This window comes from Elephantulus edwardii, unplaced genomic scaffold (genome assembly GCF_000299155.1).
Source record: "Elephantulus edwardii isolate Elephantulus edwardi_28Jun2011 unplaced genomic scaffold, EleEdw1.0 scaffold00189, whole genome shotgun sequence".
NCBI lineage: Eukaryota > Metazoa > Chordata > Mammalia > Macroscelidea > Macroscelididae > Elephantulus > Elephantulus edwardii.
The window spans coordinates 1,243,120-1,262,821 of NW_006399939.1; the positions used below are offsets into that span (position 1 = coordinate 1,243,120).

The 19,702-nt window shown below is 49.3% G+C and overlaps 1 protein-coding gene across 3 annotated transcripts in view; it reads right to left on the minus strand.

The window, feature by feature from the left end:
* Window positions 1-709: 709 nt before the first annotated feature.
* The window catches only part of LOC102875182 (chromosome unknown open reading frame, human C11orf49), a 266,475-nt gene continuing 247,482 nt past the window's right edge, over window positions 710-19,702 (minus strand). For 2 of the 3 annotated variants that reach the window (XM_006896710.1, XM_006896711.1), the window contains 5 exons: window positions 7,987-8,072; window positions 6,180-6,375; window positions 5,506-5,615; window positions 2,831-2,894; window positions 2,381-2,555 (listed from right to left, as the gene is read on the minus strand). In XM_006896710.1, the coding sequence (XP_006896772.1) occupies window positions 2,381-2,555; window positions 2,831-2,894; window positions 5,506-5,615; window positions 6,180-6,375; window positions 7,987-8,072 (631 nt within the window). Of the gene's footprint in view, window positions 1,003-2,380; window positions 2,556-2,830; window positions 2,895-5,505; window positions 5,616-6,179; window positions 6,376-7,986; window positions 8,073-19,702 lie in introns of those variants that run through there. The other variant, XM_006896709.1, reaches the window with a different exon arrangement.

The following is a 19,702-nucleotide window of genomic DNA, read 5'->3' on the forward strand; positions in this document are numbered from 1 at the left end:
TCAGTCCTTTGGAACCAGTGGGGGGAGGCCTAGAAAGAGTCTGCTGTGGACCAGCCCCCAAGACGGTGTGGACTCGATGCTGCTGCCAGGCCTCTGTGATGGGCGAAGGTGGGGGAGCAGAAGGACCTAGGTCTTACTAAGGGCTAGAAACTTGACCTGGTACCCGAAGGTTTCATTTGGGATCAGACTGGAGGCCAGAATGCTCTTCTGTCTCAGCACCTCTTTCTATAGTCGTCACTTGGCCGTCACGGGATGATGACTTGCAGGTGTCTCAGAGTACTTCCATGCCATCTGCTCTGGACCAGAGACCCTCCCTCCCTCCTGAGATAGCTGTGCTGCTGCTTCCTTCGTTGGTGGCCACACTGGTCCTGATCTGCCTGCACCCCCACTCTGGACACTGAGCATTACTGCTGATCCAGGAAGCAGAGGCCATGAGGGATGGGGGTACCCGAACTCACCTCTTCCTCTGCACCGTCCTGGGCTTCGGGGGCCTGCACAGTACCCCACCAGTAAGAGCTAAAGGGCCACAAGGCTGCAGGCCTCTCCCTCTGGTAGCTGGGCCATGCACTGTGTCACTCGTGGTGCCATTTCCCCTGCTGGGCTGGCAGCCTGGGCCCAACCATTTTATGGGTTCTGGGTTGGGCACCCAAACAACACAGACCAACCACTTTTCTCCTCTGCCCTCCTCACCCCAAAGGACATGACTTTCTTTCTGGACTGTTTGTATTGCAAAAAATGGTGTCAAAATAAAGCCCCACAGGGCCCCGGGCTTCTGTTGGTCTGAGCTGAAGTACTGTCCTCTCTGGACCCTGCCCCCTTGTGAGCAGGCCCTTGGCTCACTCTCTGGCCTCCCACCGACAGGGGTAGGGTGATGGTGCAGAAGCTGAGGGCACTGTCTCCAGGGCCTCTGGTCTGTCTCTGTCTCTTCTCTGAAAGCCAAAGGCCCCTGGCTCAGCAGCCCTGTGCTGCCGCGAGGTCCTGTGCAGCCTCGACCTCACCACCCTGTTGCAGGCGGAGGAAAGAACTGGGATTAGTTGACTCTGTTAACTTGCCCACTGAGCCAGAGGCTGAGGGCAGGTGAGCACTCTGAGGAAGGCTCCTGAGGGTTCAGCTGAAAACCACTGTTCTGGGAAATGAGTGGTTAGGAAGGACAGCTCGAGGGAGCCAGGGGCTTGAAGCTCCTGAGCTCTGTTACGGATGGAGGCTTTGCAGGTCTGGAATTGGGGTCCATTCCACCCTGAGTCATCTCTAGAACCATTGCTCATCCCCAGATGGTTCACACCAGGATGCACTAGCTGGATGGTAGGGAGCCTGGGACCTCACCACAAGGCCTGGAGTGCCTTTTCCAGTCCTGGCCTGGGCCCAGTGATGTTGGCCCCAGTGTCATGCAAATTGAAGACCACCTGCCTTTACCTCCCTCAGTTCTTAACCTGTGAGGTTGGCTCCTCAGGCCAGTGTTTGCAGCTGTCCCCCCTCTTCCTAGCTCAGAGCAGGTGCTCGGTATATTTGTGAACCATCCTTGGCTAGCAGGCTGCTGCTAACCCTGCTGTCGCCTGATCTCTGGGCCTGGCCCAGAACCCGCTAGGCCTCCCATTCCAGTGTTAGCACTGCCCAGGGCTGCTCCCACAGAAGTGTAACCCTTCTCATCTGAGGCAGGTCTCAGGCTTTGTGGTCCTAGGCTCCCACACCTCCCCACATTATCAGAAAAGCTAGGTTTCAGCACCAAAGTACCAAGCACATCCTGTCTCTCCTTAGTGGTTTTAGACTCGCCGGAGACCAGACACGAGGGGCTTTATTCATGTCACATATTTAGCTGTTAGACATGGGGGAGACTTGAGTGGGTTTTGCACGTGGAACCATCCTGCCCGCCCTTGTTGCCATGCTGCCTGGTGGCTGTTCTCCAGAGGAAAGGCCTCAGTGGTCTTGTCCTCCAAGTGCTCGGCCCTCCCCCTTGGCCACACAAGGCCCTCTGTTGGCTAATCAGGGCCTTCCCCTTGTAGTTTCTGTGAGGAGATCAATCTTATTGGGGGGCAGGAGGGCTAGCAGAGGTGGTCTGAGAAGATGGCTCTTGCCTAAGAGGCTGGGAGGACTGTCCACAAAAACCTAAGGCCACGTCCCCTTCTTAGTGACCAGATGGTCCCATTCCACTGCAGTCAGCTTGGGGCCCGACTAAAGTGGACTGTTGGGGTAGGGTGTTAATTTTCTAGGGTTACTGATCAATTTGGCAGATCATCCGAACCCAAGGCAGCTGTGGGCTGGGCTGTTGCTCAGCCTTTTCGCCAGCAGAGGGCAGCATAGCACACATGAAAGGTTGGGTGGGATTCCCAAGGGCAGAGGTGAGAACAAGGGACAGGGCAACAGGCAGGACCCTTCAGACTCCTCAAGTCTCAGACTCGTCTGTCTCTTCCGTGGAGCCATCGCTCTCTACGTCCACTTTGCGGGAGTGATGGAGGGGTCTCCAGGGAGAGGCAACCCGAGGAGGGGTCCGGGCAGGCAGGCAGCTGGCTTCAGGGTTGGCAGTGACTGAGTTGACCAGGCCTGGGACCTGGGCCAGCCTGAAAGAGGGAAGCAGCTCAGGGCAGCGGCGGTGCCTCCTGTCCAGAGCCAGTGCCTCTCGCTTCGTGTTCCCTTGCGTGGACCCACAGGCTCTAGCCGCATAGGACTCAAAGGAAAGATGTCCCAGGCCTCTGCTGGCCCTTCAAGCCTGTCCTGACCAGCATGGGGGGCTCTGACCAGCCTTGTGAGCCATTATGGGGCATGGCTATGGCCAGCTATGGCCAACTATGTCTGGTCCCCACAAGGGGGCAGCATCTCCCCACTTGACACTTACAGACGTTCCAGTTCCTCATCCATGGCTGGGTCATGCATCAGGTCCCCTTTGTCAGGCAGAGCTCCTAGAAGATAGTTGGGGAGACACAACATTTAATCTTGAGGGTCTTTGAGCCAGATGCCCATGGTGCTGCCCTGTTCCCAGCAGGCAGGTAGGTCTGTGCCTTCCCCTTTGTGTCTGTCTTGTGAACCTGGGGATACTGACCTAGATTCTGGCAGGAGCTTCTCAGAGGTGTGGAAGGATTACTACAGGGGCCCTGGAGCAGGTCCCGAGGACGACCTGACAACACTGCCTACCTCTACCTGCTTGGGGCAGAGACCACAGCCAAGGAGACTTCTGAACCTGAGCTCACTGCATAGGCGGGGCTTCCCTCTTCCAAACTCGGTGTGGCTTGTCAGCTAGGGCTCACGAGAAAGAGTTTGTTCTGGAGGTCTCAGGTACTAGGTGACAAAGGTGCCAGCAACATTGAACTTGGCCCAGGCTGACAGGGAAACCAAAGACCCCTGCCCTCCCCACAGAGCTGCTTTTGACAGCAGCCCCATAGGACAGAGTGCGACTGCCCCAGGCAGCTTCCCATGCTGCAAGTCTTCACAGAAGTGGACTGCCACAGCTTTCTCCGGAATGACGAGTGGGTTTGAACTGCCAGCCTTTCACTTAGCCACACACTTCATCACTGCACCATGGGGGTTTCTGGTCTGACAACAAAGACCAGAAATGACTAGTGCTCAAGTTCAGGATGGCCCACCATTGACACAGAGATGGTTGAAACTGTGGCTCCAGGGCAGGCCCCAGGAAGGAGGGGAGGCTGGGGCAGGATCACACAAACTCCATTCTCTTAAGAGCAAAAGGGAACCAGTCCAGTTCTGCTCTGCCGTAAATCTCAGATTTCAGGACAAAATCCAATTTCTCCATGTTGGGTTCTTTAGCTGTAAACGTATTGGTGCTCACCAGGCCCCTGACTCAGTGCTGCCCCCATGCGCACAGAGCACGATGCTGTGATCCCCATGAGCAGCTACTAACTGAACGCTTCCTACCCAGTGGGTTTTCACTAGCTGAGTTTTAGAAGTGATCACCAGCTTTTCGTCTTTGTTCATCTTCTGGAAGCTCTGACTGAACCTGCTTAGTATCACAGCAACGAGCATGACCCCTGACATTCAGGCAGGTGGTAACTCTCCACGTCATGGTGAACTGGCCAGAATCAAACCCTGGCCTATGCAAGACAACACTTCTACCACTGAACCACCAATGCCCCTCAGCTAGACTCTCACTAATGGCAGGTAGTTTTTGATACTAAGGAGAAGAGAGGAGAGGCTCTTGGATGCTCCTAGGAGTTGTGACTGAAGTTTGCAGATAAAATTCTCACTAGCAAACTGTTAGGGAAAAGAGCTTGCTGGTGTTTAGAAATTAGACATGGAAGTCAACAATTCTGGTCTATAGAAAGACTAAAAATTACCCATCTGTTCCATTCTAGATCCTGACTTTTCTAAACCTTTCAAGTGATGCCTCTTCCTCACTTTTTCTCTAAGTTGGTGTTGTTTGGTGCTGTCGAGTCGTAGAGGACTCATAGCGACCCTATGAACGAATGGCCTGAGCACTGTTCGTACATTTCTCTAAGTTAGTAGTTTTAAAATTATGTCACACGGAAGCTTCTCATTCTTTGAGAGTGTCTCAAGGACCAAAGAATAACACTAATCCTCTCTCCAGCCAGCTTCAACCCGGGTAGCTCCAGCTTTCTGTTTTTATATACCACAGTTCCAGGTGAGGACAGGGACATCTGCTGCCTTCCATCTCCCGCTCCCCTAGCACTAGGGCTCAAGGTGGTGAGAATCCTTTTTGAAGACTTTTAGAAGCCAGCAGGGGAGGTCAGGCCAACCTGTGACCCATTCGCTAGTTTTTCCTATTCTTCCATAGTGACTGTGGTTGGTGCAAAGGAGGGGCCGGTAGCAAGTTACCCAGAATATAATACAAAACCAAAGTAACCCCCATGCTTTTAATCTTATAACTTCGATTTTTCCTCCTTTCTAATCTTTGTCCTTTCTAATCCAGTGACCTCAGCTACCAAGCTCATGTGGATGGCCCTCAGACTGTGTCGACCCCCTGCGCCCCAGTAGGATGACTGGCCTGGTAGCCCTTTCCCTAGGAGAGCTCAAGGGAGGAGCTGGGTAGGCAGAGAAGACTTGAGGATCAGGAACCCAACCAGTACAAAACAACGAAAACCGGGCTGTGCAGGCCTCCCCACTTTTTAAAACTCCCTTTCAGTTTAATCAGATTCCTGCCCGCCCCTCAGCTGGGTAAAAAGGGCTCCACTGACACACCTTTCTGTATTTACAAATGGGATTCAGGTCTCTTTGATATATAATCAGCAGAGTCACTGAGTAAATAGCCCTGTGTCTGCCCAACCTGCTGGCCACTCCTCAAGGCAGAGTTGGGATTCTATAGGGAGAGGCCGATTCATGTTGGGGCAGGGCCCTGGGTGGGGACGGCTGGCCCTTAGCACTGCAACGTGAGAGGCCTAAGAGGGCACAGTCCCCCTGGGACTCAGAAGCTGGCTCTGAGATGTCAAAGAAGAGCCGATGATTTCTCCTCCCTGTGGGGACATGTTTGCTCACGAGGCCAGCTCCTGCCTGGCTATGAATTGTGGAAGGAGGGAACTGACCGCAATTAGCTCTGCTCACCTAGGGCTTGGTTGATCCCATGATGCTTTGAGAGAGCCACAAGGAATCCATAGAAGGTCAGTCTCTGGACGTTGCTTAGGACTTCTTTGACAAGTGCTGGAGGTGGGCAGCTAGAATGAAGAATCCAGATACGCCAGTTTAAAGGACAAGAATGTCTGAGTTCAGTCTCCTCATCAAAATCAAGGGATGTGCCTACTTGAGAGCCTTCAGCCCTTGAAGGAACCTGGCATAGGTCCAGAAGCAAGGCCTTGACTGTAGACAGGCCTGCTGGCAGGCTTACCAGGGGCTTTCACTAGGGCAGGGAATTGGGGAAGAAGAAGTGGCTAGAGACAAATTTGTCTTGGAGACCAAAACTGGTTGTTCTGTTCTGTTCTGAAGCCAAGTTTTATACAGTGGTGGTCTCTCCTTTCTGAACAGTCAAGGCCAGTCTGTATCCTGGTAAGAAGTGGGCCCACCTGGTCATGGGCAACTATCTTGCTCAAGTGAAAGCAGTTCTTCCTAAGCATGCCAGTTGGGGAGCCTCTCAGCTCCCTAATTTAGGAGGAAACCAGGCTGTTCTAATTCAAGGCCTCCAGAAGCGCTTGGACTAATGAGAGCATCTGTCAGGGACCTGTTCCACAGTCAGCCAGCGACAGTCCCTGGGGCTGAGGAGGGTCTGTGAGCCCATCTCTCACCTGTACTTGTGCCGGTCACACAGGCTCTCCAGGCACTGGCAGAACAGGGACGCCTCCACTCCCTCCAGCATGCTAGCCTCACCCAGGCCAGGCCGCTGGCGGTGCTGTCCGCTGGATGATGTTGGGACAATCACTGTATTGGGGTTCTTGCCCGCTAGCAGGTCCTGGTAGATGGTGGCCACATTCTCCAAGAATTCTAGGTACCACAGTGGGGCAGAGTTAGGCAGGGAGGAGATATGTGGGTCTTCCCTCTGTCCTTCCCTCTCCCTTGCTTGTTATCCCAGCCACGCCTCAACCTCCATGCCAATGTGTGGTGTCCTGAGAATAGAGCCTTCAATCTCGCTTGACCAGCACACTCAAGACAAAGAATACAAATGTGTGTTTCCCCTTAAATGCCCATCCATCCATTCAGGGTTTCCTAGCCTAGGCTGCACTCCCTGGTGACCACCTCCACTGACTTTCTGGTAGCCGTTATCCAATGGCTAGTTTTCGGTAGTTGTTTAATCTGCCTCTTTGCTGGGATGTAGGATCCTTACTTTGCACAGTATGCAGCCTTGTGTCTGGCACGTGCTAAATGCTAGTAGTAGTTTCTGAAAGCTGTGAACAGGAGCATGCTCCTCCTGGTCCACCTCATGGTATGAGGCCACCCGCCGGACTCAAGAAGCAATAATGGAATGTTAGTGAGAAAGAAGGAAACCTGTGACCAGCTATTTTAGTAAATGTGTGAAGACTGGCTCTCATTTTAGTAACTGGATTACTGTGAGTAACCAAGGTCTCAGGGCTCATCTCCTCTCTGATTGGCACACGTGGCTGTTTGGTACTGTGACACACAAGTACCCACGTACCACCCTGTCCCTCTGGGAGGGCCATGAGAAGACAGGCAGTGTCTAGGGCCGAGACTTTAGAGAAATGAGAAAAATGTTTGGAGCTGCCAAGAGCAGAGAGTGAACCACCAGGCTCCAGCCCCTGTCTGCCCAGGCCCTGGGTGGTCACTGAGGGAGCCCAGGGCTGGCTGAGACCACAGCTAACAGGAAGGCCACCTTCTAGATCCAAGAACAGCCTCCTATTTACAGCAAGAGCCCTGTTTTAAACAACTTTGTTTATGGACATAGCAATTTCCAAACCCAACATTCCATTTGATGTGACTGTGTGTGAGGTGGTGTGCATTTTGTATGTACCCATTTATTTTTTCACTCTACCTGATTCCAGAAGGGATTTAAGGGCACCGTTGATGTGCCTGGAGAGCAGGGTGGGAGGAGAGGTCAGCCTTGGGGGCGACGTGTGCCATGGACACAAGTTAGGGACGTCACTGTAGATACAGTGAACAGAATGGCTGTGTGAGGGCTTCTCTGGCTTCAGATCAGCCCTCTTTTCAAGCCTGGGCTCCACCACTTCTTAGCTTAGCTTGCTAGACTTTGCAAGTTGCTAAACCTTTGTAAGTTTATCACTTGGAAATACCCATTTTCAGGGTTGCTGTAAGGATCAAAGTGCTTAGTGCTTGTTTGGCTTATACTGTATTTCAGTAAATAGTGACTGAGAGTGTTGCTATCGTTGTCATTCTCACGACTGACTTGGGATGCTGGTGCCTGGAAGCCCCAAGGGGGCCGAGGAAGGAGGCCCGCATCTGGTGGCCACCAGCGGGAACAAGACATCGTGCAAGGGACTGACACGAAACATAACCACCATGGCCCACAGAGGAGGGGGAAGGGAAACATGCGTGCTGGACAGACAAATGGAAAGGCCCCAGGAAAGGAGAAGAGGACTAGATCCCAGACAGGAGCCCATACATGGGCTGTAGAAAGCTTACCTGAGTAGTAAAATTGAATCTGAAAGGCAAACAGGAAGTCAGAAAAGGACATGAGACAGTCCATGGCGTCGTCCATGAGCACGATCCTGCGGGGAGAACACTCGGCCGCTGTGAGTTGGATCTGACCCGCGGGAAGGCCACGTGGGTCACTGCAGAGCCATGCTCCGCAGGACTGTGCCCACTCCCCCCATTGAGAAGATGCCAAAAGGACAGATAGCACCGCCACGGTGTCTGACACAGCCGTGCACCCTTCGACCCTCCTCTTCAGAGCTGCCCCCTTCCCTTAACTCACTGCCCATTCAGTTTCCTGTCCAATCTGTCTGGTTTCATCAAGTTGACCCCAATAGTTCTTTAAAAAAGCACAATGCTCAAGGCAGACAATTCTTTTCCAAGAAGCTAAACTAGTGTTTGTTAGGTTTTGAGTGCTGGCTTTCTGGGAATAGATTGCCAGGGATTGCTTCTCAGAAGCCTCGGGGTGGACTTGAACGTCCACACTTTTGTTAGCAGCCAAGTGTGTGAATCATTTGTACCACCCAGTGCCTTCTCAGGAGGAGAAAGAGAGGAAGGGAGAGAAGTGTGTATAAGAGTGAAAGAAAGAAACTGTTTTGTTACTGGATCTCCAGTCTTCCCTCGAGCAGCAAGAAACATTTGGTAGAGGGCTCCCCAAAGCCAGCTCCTCCCAGTCACCTCACACTTTCTGCACTGACTGCACTGTACCAAGAGCGGGCTCACTGTTCAGTCTTGGTGGCACCAGCTAGTGGATGGAGCATGGGGAGGGGGGCAGGAGGGGGCGAGGACACGGTGCAATTGTAATGCAGCCAAGATTTCTTTTCATATACTTAAGCAGTAAATCCCTTCATCCTGCAGTGAGGACCATTTAGTTCAGAATAAACACAGCTGATCAGAAAAGGCAAAAAGAACAGCCAAGAGGTTTAAAGGGGTCTTGGCAAGTGGCACTGCGATTTAATAAGCTCCGAAAGGGCCAGAACTGCCACAAGCTCCATCATCCTGGGACACTGATGGCAGACAAGGGGAGAGGGTGAAGAGCTGTTGGGGAGTCTGCATTTGAGAGGGTCAAAGAACACACCCCGTCTCCTGGCGCCATGGAGGCCACGATGCTTCTAGCTGTCCACTCTCACAAGCTGACTACCTCCGGATTTTTTTCCTCTCCAGTCCCTCCCACTGGGCACCCACCTCACAGAAAGAAAACCATCTGATTACTAAAGGGATCAGAGCAAGGCCACGTTCATCCTCTGCTCGGGCCCTGTCCCAGAGGAGAGTGAAACGGAAGGAAATTAGCACTCACTGGGCTCTGTCCTTGTGCCAGGCAGGGGCCAAACTCAGCCACTGGAGCGGAATGAGGCCCAGTCTCTTTCTGACGGGCCTTTCTGGCTTTACCTTTACTTAAAAGAAAACATTTGTTTTGCTCGCTTGTATATTTTTCTTAACTTCTTTTTACTTCCCTGTGTCAGAGGGTCTCCAAACTGGCATCTGAATCAGCCCTTGAGATGACAGACTTTGCAGACACGAAGTGAGAAGGAGTTGGAATTGTGTGAGGCAGCTGGCCTTGTCTTCAGACCTTCCAAAGCCAGCAAATGAGGCCAATCTAGTTTTAGTTATAATAACGTGCACAGACACCCTTGCTAAGTGGTTACTACCGGGCAGGCAGTCCTGGTGGGGTAGTGCGGAACATGTCGGGCTGCTATCCAGAAGGTCACAATTCAAATCCACCAGCTAGCTGCTGCGTGGGAGAAAGACGGGCAGTCTCCTCCCATGAATATGTACAGCCTTGGAAAGCCAATGACAGATGGCCAGGAGTAGAAACGGACTTGATGGCAGTGGGTCTGGTTTTGGGTTTGAGGACTATATGGAAGGCACTGTAAGTGCAAGGTACTTAAATACATTTCATCCAACAACAAACAGTCCTGTGAAGTAGGCCTTGTTGCTGTTTTCATTTTAAAGGTGACAAATCTAAATTTCAGACAAGGCTGCAAATTAGTTCACCCTGGTTTGGATGTGGCTAACAAGTAAGGCTAGAACAGATATAAAGTTTTAAAATGTGAGCGAAACAGAACATTAATGCAAATGGGGAAAATTACTGGTCATTGAGGAAGGACATCATGCTCAGAAGAGTGGAGGGCCAACGCAGGAGAGGAAGGCCCCGGATGAGATGGACTGATACAGTACTGGGGCAATGGAGGTTGGTGTGTTGCTGTGAGACTGGCTCAGGACAGGGCAGGCTTCAGAGCTGCTGTACACAGGGAGCTTTGAGTTGTAAGTGACTCGATGGGACATAATAACAAAAAACCCCCAAGACTTGTTAGAAACACAGTCTCCTTAGAAAACAAGGGAGCATCTTTGTTGCATAGCAACCAAATCTCTTGGTAGGCTGAGTAAAACACAACATTGGCCAGCTCAAAGATGGCAGCTGACCAAACCACGCTGAATGTACATCACTGTCCACAGTCCTGGGAAGAATATAATGTCAGAATTTTTGAGTCTCCAATTCTAGAGTTTCAACACAGAATTCTTCCCGCTATTTAACATTTTGGATAATCCTCACCTGCAATTAAATGAATGAGTGAATGAGTAAGGGGAAGTTTGGGTCTTTTCCTATTTTATTTCAACAGCCATGACTGAACAAATTCAAATTAGCTTAAGGTCCTGGTTCCACAGAAGTCAGTTAGCCCAAAGTTACAGAACTGGGGAGTCTGCTCAATTGCATAGTCCACAAACTTTCCAGGAAGACAAACTGGTATTTTTTCTTAAGACTAAAAAGATACACAGAATATAAATACTAACTTTCCTCCCTTTAGTTTCTGTGGCCAATTTATCTTCTTTTTGTTAAGTTTACTATCTCATTTAACTCCTCTGCCCACTTATTCCCCCCACCCCCGCACCACTTATCTCTTGTTGGGGGGAAAAAGCTGCCGTGATTATCAAAGAAGCTGCACTGCAATCCCAGAGGTGTGCGGTTCAAATCCACCAGATGCTTTGCTTGAGAAGGAGGGGCAATGTCCTCCTCCTGTACCAGTCAGATCTGATTTGACGGTACACAGACACAAAATAATAAAAACAAACAAACAAACAAACAAACAAACAAACAAACAAACAAACAAACAAAACACAACAAAACAACAAAATCCAAACTCACTGCCCTTGGAGTCAATTCCAGTTCATGGTCACCCTTCATCGGGTTTTCAAGGCTTTAAGTCTTTATGAGAGGAGACTGCCTTATCTTTCTCCTGTGGAGCTGCTTATGGATTCAAACCACCAAGATTCTGGTTAGCAAGTCCAACTCCCAGAGTTCATTGTTAAATTTTTTTTTCTGGAAGAAAACCAAGGCCACATAGTGGGAAGAAGTGCTGCTACTGACCACTGGAGGGTGCCCTAGTCCCTCTATCAATGATGGGACCAACAGGCCAAGTGTTGATCTCCACGTCTTGCTTCCCATTACCTGAGGGGAACCCAAGCAGTCAAAAAGGAAGCGAGGAGACATAAAGCTGACATTCTGATATCTAGATGGAGAGGAAATGTGGGGAGAGAGAGAGTAAAGAGAGGGAAGGAAGAAGGGACTAGAGTTAGCAAAGGAGAGAGTTCTCCCAGAAGCGCTCAGGGAGGAAGAACAAGGCACCTCAAATCTGATGTTCCCAGGCTCAGCAGGAAGGAGAAGGCCTGACATTACCATGGGAGAGCCAGGCTGAGAGCACCCCCAAGAGGGAAGCTTCTGAGGGGAGCCAAAGCCTTTGAAGTGTTACAGGGCTCCTCCTCTTATTCCACCACTCTGGAGCCCACTGCCCTGTTCTCAGCAGTTGCTGCCATTCGTTCATATGAGAGAGATCTCATGAACTACAAATTCATCCTTTACAAGTGAACTCTTTTCAAGTACACTTGAAAAATGTGGAATTGGCAAATGTGTTTTTTATATGTAAATTACAAAACACACCCCCAAAGCAAATGTAAAAGTCAGTGGTTCTTAGTATATTCATGAAGTTGTGCAACCTTCACCCCTATCTGATGCCTCCACTTTTAGTGAGTTTTAATTCTTTAATTTGCCTCACTTTTAATTAGTCACCATGCTCCCAAGACAGGCTGTGCCACACCTCAGCTTTGAAGCTGATGCCATCAGATCTCCCTCTCAGCACAGGTAGAGCTGGAAGCTCCAAACAGGCCCTGCCCGTCCAGCTCCAGCACCAGCCTGCAGCTCTTCATCCACAGCCATTCCTGACTTTGATCGTCAGCGTCTGAGGAGACTGAGCCTGGGCTCTGGGAGGGCAGACATACCTGCTCAGCACCCTTGGCTGGCAGACGCCTTCTCTGGTCAGGAGGAGCCAGTGGGCATCCTGGGGAGGCAGACCTTGGCAGGGACTGGCTTTCTGAGAGAGACGTGGCTGGAGCCCACCCACAGGTGTGAAAGGGCTGAGGGGTTTTCCTGATTGCCAGCAGGGAGGATGGCTGCCAAAAAAGGCAGTTGGTTCTCTACTTTGATTAGTAGCAATGCCACCCACTAGTCTGCACTGCCAGAATCGTGGGGGTGTCATCCTGGCCACCTGGAAATCCCTCCCTCACTTGTGTCCATCAATCACCAGGCCCTGCCAATCCTGTCTCTGAACACACTACACCTGCTCAGATAGCAAGATAATAAGCCTGCACTTGTCCTCTTTCCCTGCCTGGCCTCTGACCTGGTTTCTGGGCAGTGACTCTTGGCTCCTTATAATCCAGTATCCATACTGTGGTCAGAAAGGCTGTCTTAAAAAAATGCGCACTTGACCACTTGACTGTTCCCTTTAAAACCCACATGGTCTTCCCATTGGCCTTAAGAGTTGACTCTTCATTCTTACCGTGGATAAGAGCTCCCTCAATCCACCCCACACCTCCTACACCTCCTCCCCTCACCCTTCTAGGCTCATTACAGGCCACAGGCAGCCTCTTTTACTATATTCCAGCTTCAGAGACCTTTCAGTTCTTCCCAAATGTTATGTTCTTTCCTTCCCCATGTTCTCAGACAAGCCAGTTCCTCGCAATGCTCCCCACTCCCATGTCCTTTTGGACACACTGAAAGATTCTTTTAGCTCAGAAGAAAAAAGGAAGGAGAAAGTGATGGCAAAGGCCCGGTTCCTTGTGGGTATGGGTTCCAAAACCACTTTCTCGAAGGGCATGTGTACATTCTTATTCTTAGCTTGCTGGACACATAAAGACAAGCCATGAGCTGCATATGGCCTGTGGGTATAGTCTTTGGAGCCCTAACCTAGGGTCACAGTGTATGATGTTTGAAAGTATCTATGCTGTATGTATATTCCCTTCAGATATAGAGATTTTTTGCACTTGTTTGAGGTTTTTTTTTTCTTTCTTTTGTTGTGTACCATCGATTGGATCTGACTGGCACAGGAGATTGCCCCTCCTTCTCCAGCGGAGCATCTGGTGGATTTGAACTGTGTGTCTTCGGGATTGCAGCACAGCTTCTTGCCACTAGGCCACCAAAGCTCCCTAGAGCTTTCTGTACTTGTTTAGTAAAGTTGTGTGGAAACTAACTTCAGAAATGTTAAGTGAGCCCAAGGGATGAAGTTTCCCCACTCCCTTAGTTTACTGTTTTATCAAAACTTATTTATTTTGTTGCTTTTGTTCAGAATATTGTTATGTGCCATGGATTTGCCTGTGACACATAATGACACTGTGTACAACAGCTATCAAGCCTACCCTATCCTAAGCCAATCTCACTGACTCTGACACACCTACCTCCCTTACCCCAGTTACTGTACCAATCCATTTCATCCGGGGTCGTCTTTCTGGGCATGATGTCCTTCTCTAAGGACTGGTCCCTTCTGGCCATGTGCCCAAAGTATGTGAGACAGAGCTTCAAAATCCTAGCCTCCAAGGAGATATTTGGTTTCATCCTCTCCAAGACAGATCTATTTGTTCTCTTGGTGGTCCATGGTATGTTCAATACTCTTCCCCAGCACCACAAAGCAAAGTCATCAATTCTTCTTCTGTCATCCTTAGCCACTGTCCAACCCTCTGATGCATAGCAAGTAACTGCGAAGACCATGGCCTGGATCAGGTGCACCTTAGTCTCTAAAGTGACATTTTTGCTTCTTAGTATTCTGGAGAGTAGACAGCAGATTCTTCAACTACAATTTGTCTTTTGATTTCCTGCCTGCTGGTGCCAAGTGTGTTGACTGTGGTGCTGAACAAGTTGTAATTGTTAACAAACTCAATCTTTTCTCCATCATGGTGCTGCCATTGGCCCAGTGGTGAGAATCTTGGTCTTCTTGATGCTGAGCTCCAATACATATTGAAGACTACAGTCCTTGACCTTCTGCAGCAAGCGCTCCAGGTCCTTCTCAGTTTTAGCAAGCAGGGTTGTGTCATCTGCATATTGTTAGGTTGTTGATGAGTCTTCCTCCAATCCTGATGCCACATTCCTCCTCATAAAGCCCAGCCTCCTAAATGATCTGTTCTGCATATAGATTGAAAAGGTATGGAGACAGGGCACATCCCTGATGCACTCCTTTACTGATTTCAAACCATGCAGTGTTTCTTTACTGTGTTCTGAGGACTGTTTTCTGGTCTGAGTATGGGTTTCACATGAGCACAACTAAGTGTTCTGGGATTCCCATTCTCCTCAAGGTTAGCCACAATTTTTCGTGATCCACACAATCAAATGCCTTTGTATCGTCAATGAAACAGATATACATTCTTCTGGTACTCTTTGCTTTCTGACAAGATCCATCTGACAGTAGTGATAATGTCTCTAGTGCGATGACCTCTTGTAAACCCAGCTTGTATTTCTGGTAGTTCTCTGTCAATGTACTGTTCTAGAATAATCTTCAGCAGGATTTTGCTTACATGTAATATTAATGATATTGTTTGATAATTTCCACACATAGCAAAACACCAACCATGTCTACATGTACAATTTAGTGACAATAATGATATTCTTCAAGTTGTTAGCCATGAGACCTAATTCCTGAAAGGCTGTCTCTGAGGAAGATATCACAGGAATAAGGAATCTAGCTGGTAATGAGAGAATTTTTTTAAGGCTGCTTATCTCAGATTGAGTTGCTTGCCAGTGGAGATGCTCGAAGGTCCCTGTTCCCGCAAGGCCTCGTCCAGCTCTGACCGAGTTACGGTGTTGGCAGGCCCTTCTTACAACCTTTCTGGTAGTGCTCGTGCTGTACGGAGAATGTTCCTTTTCAGAGGACCATAGCTGCAGAAAATGTTGAAAGACTAATACAAAGGAGCTGCACCTCTACACAAATGAACTCCATGATGTCCTGGACACTGGCCTTCTCAAACTGGAATGGTGACAGAACTCTGGGGAAATGCTGCAGGTTGGCCTCCATCTTTGGTGACGGGGACGTCCCAGGTTGGCTCCACACGTCCATGCACAGCTCCTTCATCCTGAACTCGAACTCCTTGCCACTCTGAGAGGCCTCACAAGGGAATCTTCAAGGTCATCCACGTGTGCTGATTTCCAGTTGATGCTGTTTGGCTCAATACCCCTTCCTGCCAGAGGCCTTTTGCTAATGTGCCAGCTGCTTCTGACACCTGGAGGAGCCTGGCCGCCCAGGCTTTGAAGTGGAGCCAGTAGGGAGCTGCTGCCAATAAGACGCTGTGCAAATCTATTGGCTCAAGGAATGATCCTTGCAGGCCAGGCCTGAGGGCTGAAGAGAGCACTCTGGGGGAAAGCACAGGCACTCTAGTCCAGGCTGGCTCCGAGGAGAGCCATGTGCAGGGCGGACACCAGGGCAGGAGACTGGAGTGAGGAAAGAGCACTTGGCAGGGCCTGAGCTAATCCCGAGGGGCTGGCCAGTCTCTCTCTCTCTCTCTCTCTCTCTCCGTTCCTTGCTGACTTCCCACAGCTGGGATGACTGGGCTAGCCGGGAGTTAAATGGGAGCCAAGGAAGCAACAGCTTCCAGTATGAACCCACTGACTTGGCTAAGGTTGGCATCCCTAGTCTAGTGAGACGAGCTGTGCCAGCTTCCTACAGGTCTGGGTTGGAGAGTTCAGGCACCCAAGCCCAGCTCCACTGCTCACGGGACAAGTCACTTTTCTTCTCTGAGCCTCAGTCTCCTCATCTATAAACCGGAGACAATCACAGCTCTTGGTTCACATTATTCTTGTGAAAAGTCATGTGATGGTATGTGTCTTGGTACAATAAGCACTCAAGTGTTAGTTGCTATCTGTAAGTGTATATGATCTCGTTTCAGGTCCTGGAAGAGCCCAAAATAGGAAATAGCAAATAAAAATAAACCTCAGAGGAAGTCGGGGCTGCCAGCGCCCAACCAGGCAGGGGCTCCCGGGCGGAAGGAAGCTGGGTGTCTTGTTTCAAGTCTACTTCTGGGAAAGCCAAAAAAGAACCACCTTCCTTGCACCAAGTTTTTTAGGGAGGTCGCATTACCATCGTCCTTCACAGAGGCAGCTGAAGTGTGTCTGTGTCTGCAGCTCTGCTTGGACTCACAGGCCACACACACCTTGGCTTTCTCTTTGGATGCCAGGGTCCTGAGAGAGAGACAGCGATAACACTATACCTGGGTCAGCTTTCCCAGAGTACAATGACTGCTGTCAAGGTTTCCCCCAATACTTCCTCAGGGCCACTGTTCTGGACTGTGCTGGAGGTGTCCTTCTGCCACACAAGCTGCCACAAATTCAGGCCCTTCAAGCCATGTGAGTGTCCAGGTCATTGGCTCCTGTTGTGACCTCCAGAGTTTCCCAAACACTGCCTGCTCCGTCATTCCTAGGAAGCCTGGCCCACAGGGAGTGGACAGTGGTGCTCACGGTAATGGTAATAGCCATTAGGGCCTTTCTGTGGGCTCTATCTAGCCATCACTTCATTTTCTCCTTACGTGACTCCTGTAAGTAAGGGAAGCACATGAACATATCTATTGAAATCACACTCTGAGAGGTTAGGAAACTTGACCATGGTCACTAGCTAGAAGGAAAAGGGCTGGAACTCAAACACAGGTCTGAGTAGACCCCACCTGCAGCTGCACCTACAGGAGAGGTCCTGCTGTGAGTTCCCTAAGAGCTGTAATGCCTTTGTGCAGGTGCTTGTGTCAGCTCCCCGTGGTGTGCGGTAGTGGAGTGACGGCTCTCACAGGCTTCTTCCTCCAGACAGCGTGAAGGTCCCAGCTCAGCGAGTCATTCCCAGGACGGCTGACAGCTAGAGCCCTGCCTGCTGAAGGGACAAGACTGTCCCACAGCTCTGAGGGTACAAATCAACACCTGGCATGTGAGGCCCCCCAATCCAATACCTGGCATGTGAGGCCCCTCCCAATCCAATACCTGGCATGTGAGGCCCCCTTCCATTCCCAGCCCCCTACTCCTCATGCTCCAGGCCTGCTACTGCTCGGTTCCTCTCGGTCATGACCACCTCAACCCCGAAGCTTCTCTGATGATGCTCCCTGTCCCTAGGGTGTTTTCCTTCTCAATGTTCCTTACTGTTATCCCACACACCCCACTTTTATCACTTCTGACTGTCTGGGGTGGGTCATGGACTCATGGCAATTCCCAGCACATGGCATTGAACCACTGTTATTAAAAGAGTTTTCAATGGTCTTCAAGTGGGAGACTCAGGTTTGATTCCCAGTCACCTGACATGTCACAGCCAACACTTACATGTCAAGTGAAGCTTGTGTGTTACTATGGTGAAGAACAGGTTTCAGAGGAGCATCTAGACTAAGACGGGAAGAAAGCCGTGGACGGTCTGGTGCTCAACTGATCCCAGGAGTGGCACAGGCCTGGGCAGGGTCTGTCACACTGTGCAAGGTCACTATAAATCAGGAGACGACATGACAGCAGTCAAAAGCCACCAACACCACCACTGATGGGACGAGTTAAGGCAGTTTTGTCTGTGGTCAAATTTATCAATCTTATCTATTGGGATTGGGTTTGCTGCATCTTGTTTGAGGCTCATTTACTACCTAGTTACCATAAAAAATATTCTCTGTTTTCTTCTGAAAGTATTAAAGTTTTGTACTTCACATTTAGGTCTCTAATTTATAGAGTATCAATTTCTGAATACCATACAGTATAGAGAAAATAAATTGTTCCATCACCACTTAACAGTATCATATTCTCACTCCTGCTATGCAGTACTCCCTTTTAAGTGCATATGTCTGTATGTCTGTTATGACCTGTCTGTTGTTGTTCTTATGCGCTGTTGAGTCGTCTGCAACCCATAGCGACCCTATGTACAGCAGATCTGAACTCCGCCCTGTCCTGAGCCTGCCTCACTATTTAATATATTGTCCTCAGATAGAGGACATATCAGGTATTAAACTGATAAGAACAGCTGCTACACTTGATCTTAGCCAAAAGTCCTGTCTAGCATAATATATTTATTTGTTATCCTTTGCATACATGCCCCCACACACCCCCACACCCACCCACCCACTACATTTAAGGTGGAAGTTTACACAACAAATTAGGGTTTCACTTAATAATTCATACACAAATTATTCTGTGACATTAGCTACGTTTTTCTCAAAGTGTCAGAATTCTCATAACCCATACATTTTGATTGTACCAGTTCTCATCTTTCCTTTAGTACTATTTGCCTATGTAGAGTATTTTAAAAAAAGAATTTCATTACTAATGGGTGATATTCTTTATTTTATAAAACCACTGTGTTATTTATTTCTTTAGAAAAAAGGTGACCTGAAGGGATAATTTTAGGTTAAAGTTTAGATTTAAAGGTTTAAAGCAGAGCTTTGAACCAGTTCATTCCAGGTCCCTGCTGAAAATTGCCTTTTCCCTCCAGATACCCTGAGTCAGAAGCTATAGTTCAACAATATCCCCATCTAATTCTTACAGACCCACTGTGGATATACTGCATCATCTATCTATGACCGTCACGTGGGGATCTTGTGGAACTGTACAGTTCAGTGTATCATAAGGTAACGTCTCATTAGGGGACTGAACCACTGGTTTGATGCTCTGGTTTACACAGTATCTCAAATGATAATTTCAGGGAGTCTCTGAGCCTCAAGTGGTCCAGTTAGTCTGAACTTTGAAGAACTTGAGTTCTCCTCTACATTTTTCTCCTGTTCTGTTAGGATCCATCTATTATTATCACCCAATATAATACTACTTAACTGGGACAGCTTTATTGTTGTTATGTGCTGTCTAGTCAAAACCAATTCATTGTTTATCCTCCTGTGGGTTTTCAGAGGGAGTAAATAGCATGGGAGAGATTGTCTATCCATCTCCCATGGAGCAACTGGTGGATTCAAACTTCATGCCTTTGGGACTGCAGGGCAGCTTCTTATCACTAGGCCTTCAGAGGTCCATGATGGCCGTATAAGTCTTGATATATGAGAGGGCATGTTCATCTCTTTATGTTCTAGATTCAACATCTCTTCCTGGAAGAAAAGCTTCCCATGATTTCCTCATGCTGGTCCAGTTCTCCTGTTTTCATGCACTGAGCATGTGATTGATGTAATTGCTGCTGTTTCCCCAGCTGGTAAGATCCTCGAGGGCTAGAAGAACATACACTTTTCTTACTGTCATAGCTCCACCACAATGACCAGGATATAATAGGCACTCAATAAGCATTTTGTACATAAAAGAACACAGGAGGAAAAAGTAGTCTTTTTGGAGAAAAGACCTAATAGGGCAACAGTGATCCTTTGAAATGGAAAGTCAGATGTAAGGGGAAGAGAACTGTGCAGAAAGGTATCCTAGGGGAGAGGCATAAAGGAAGCCATGAACACA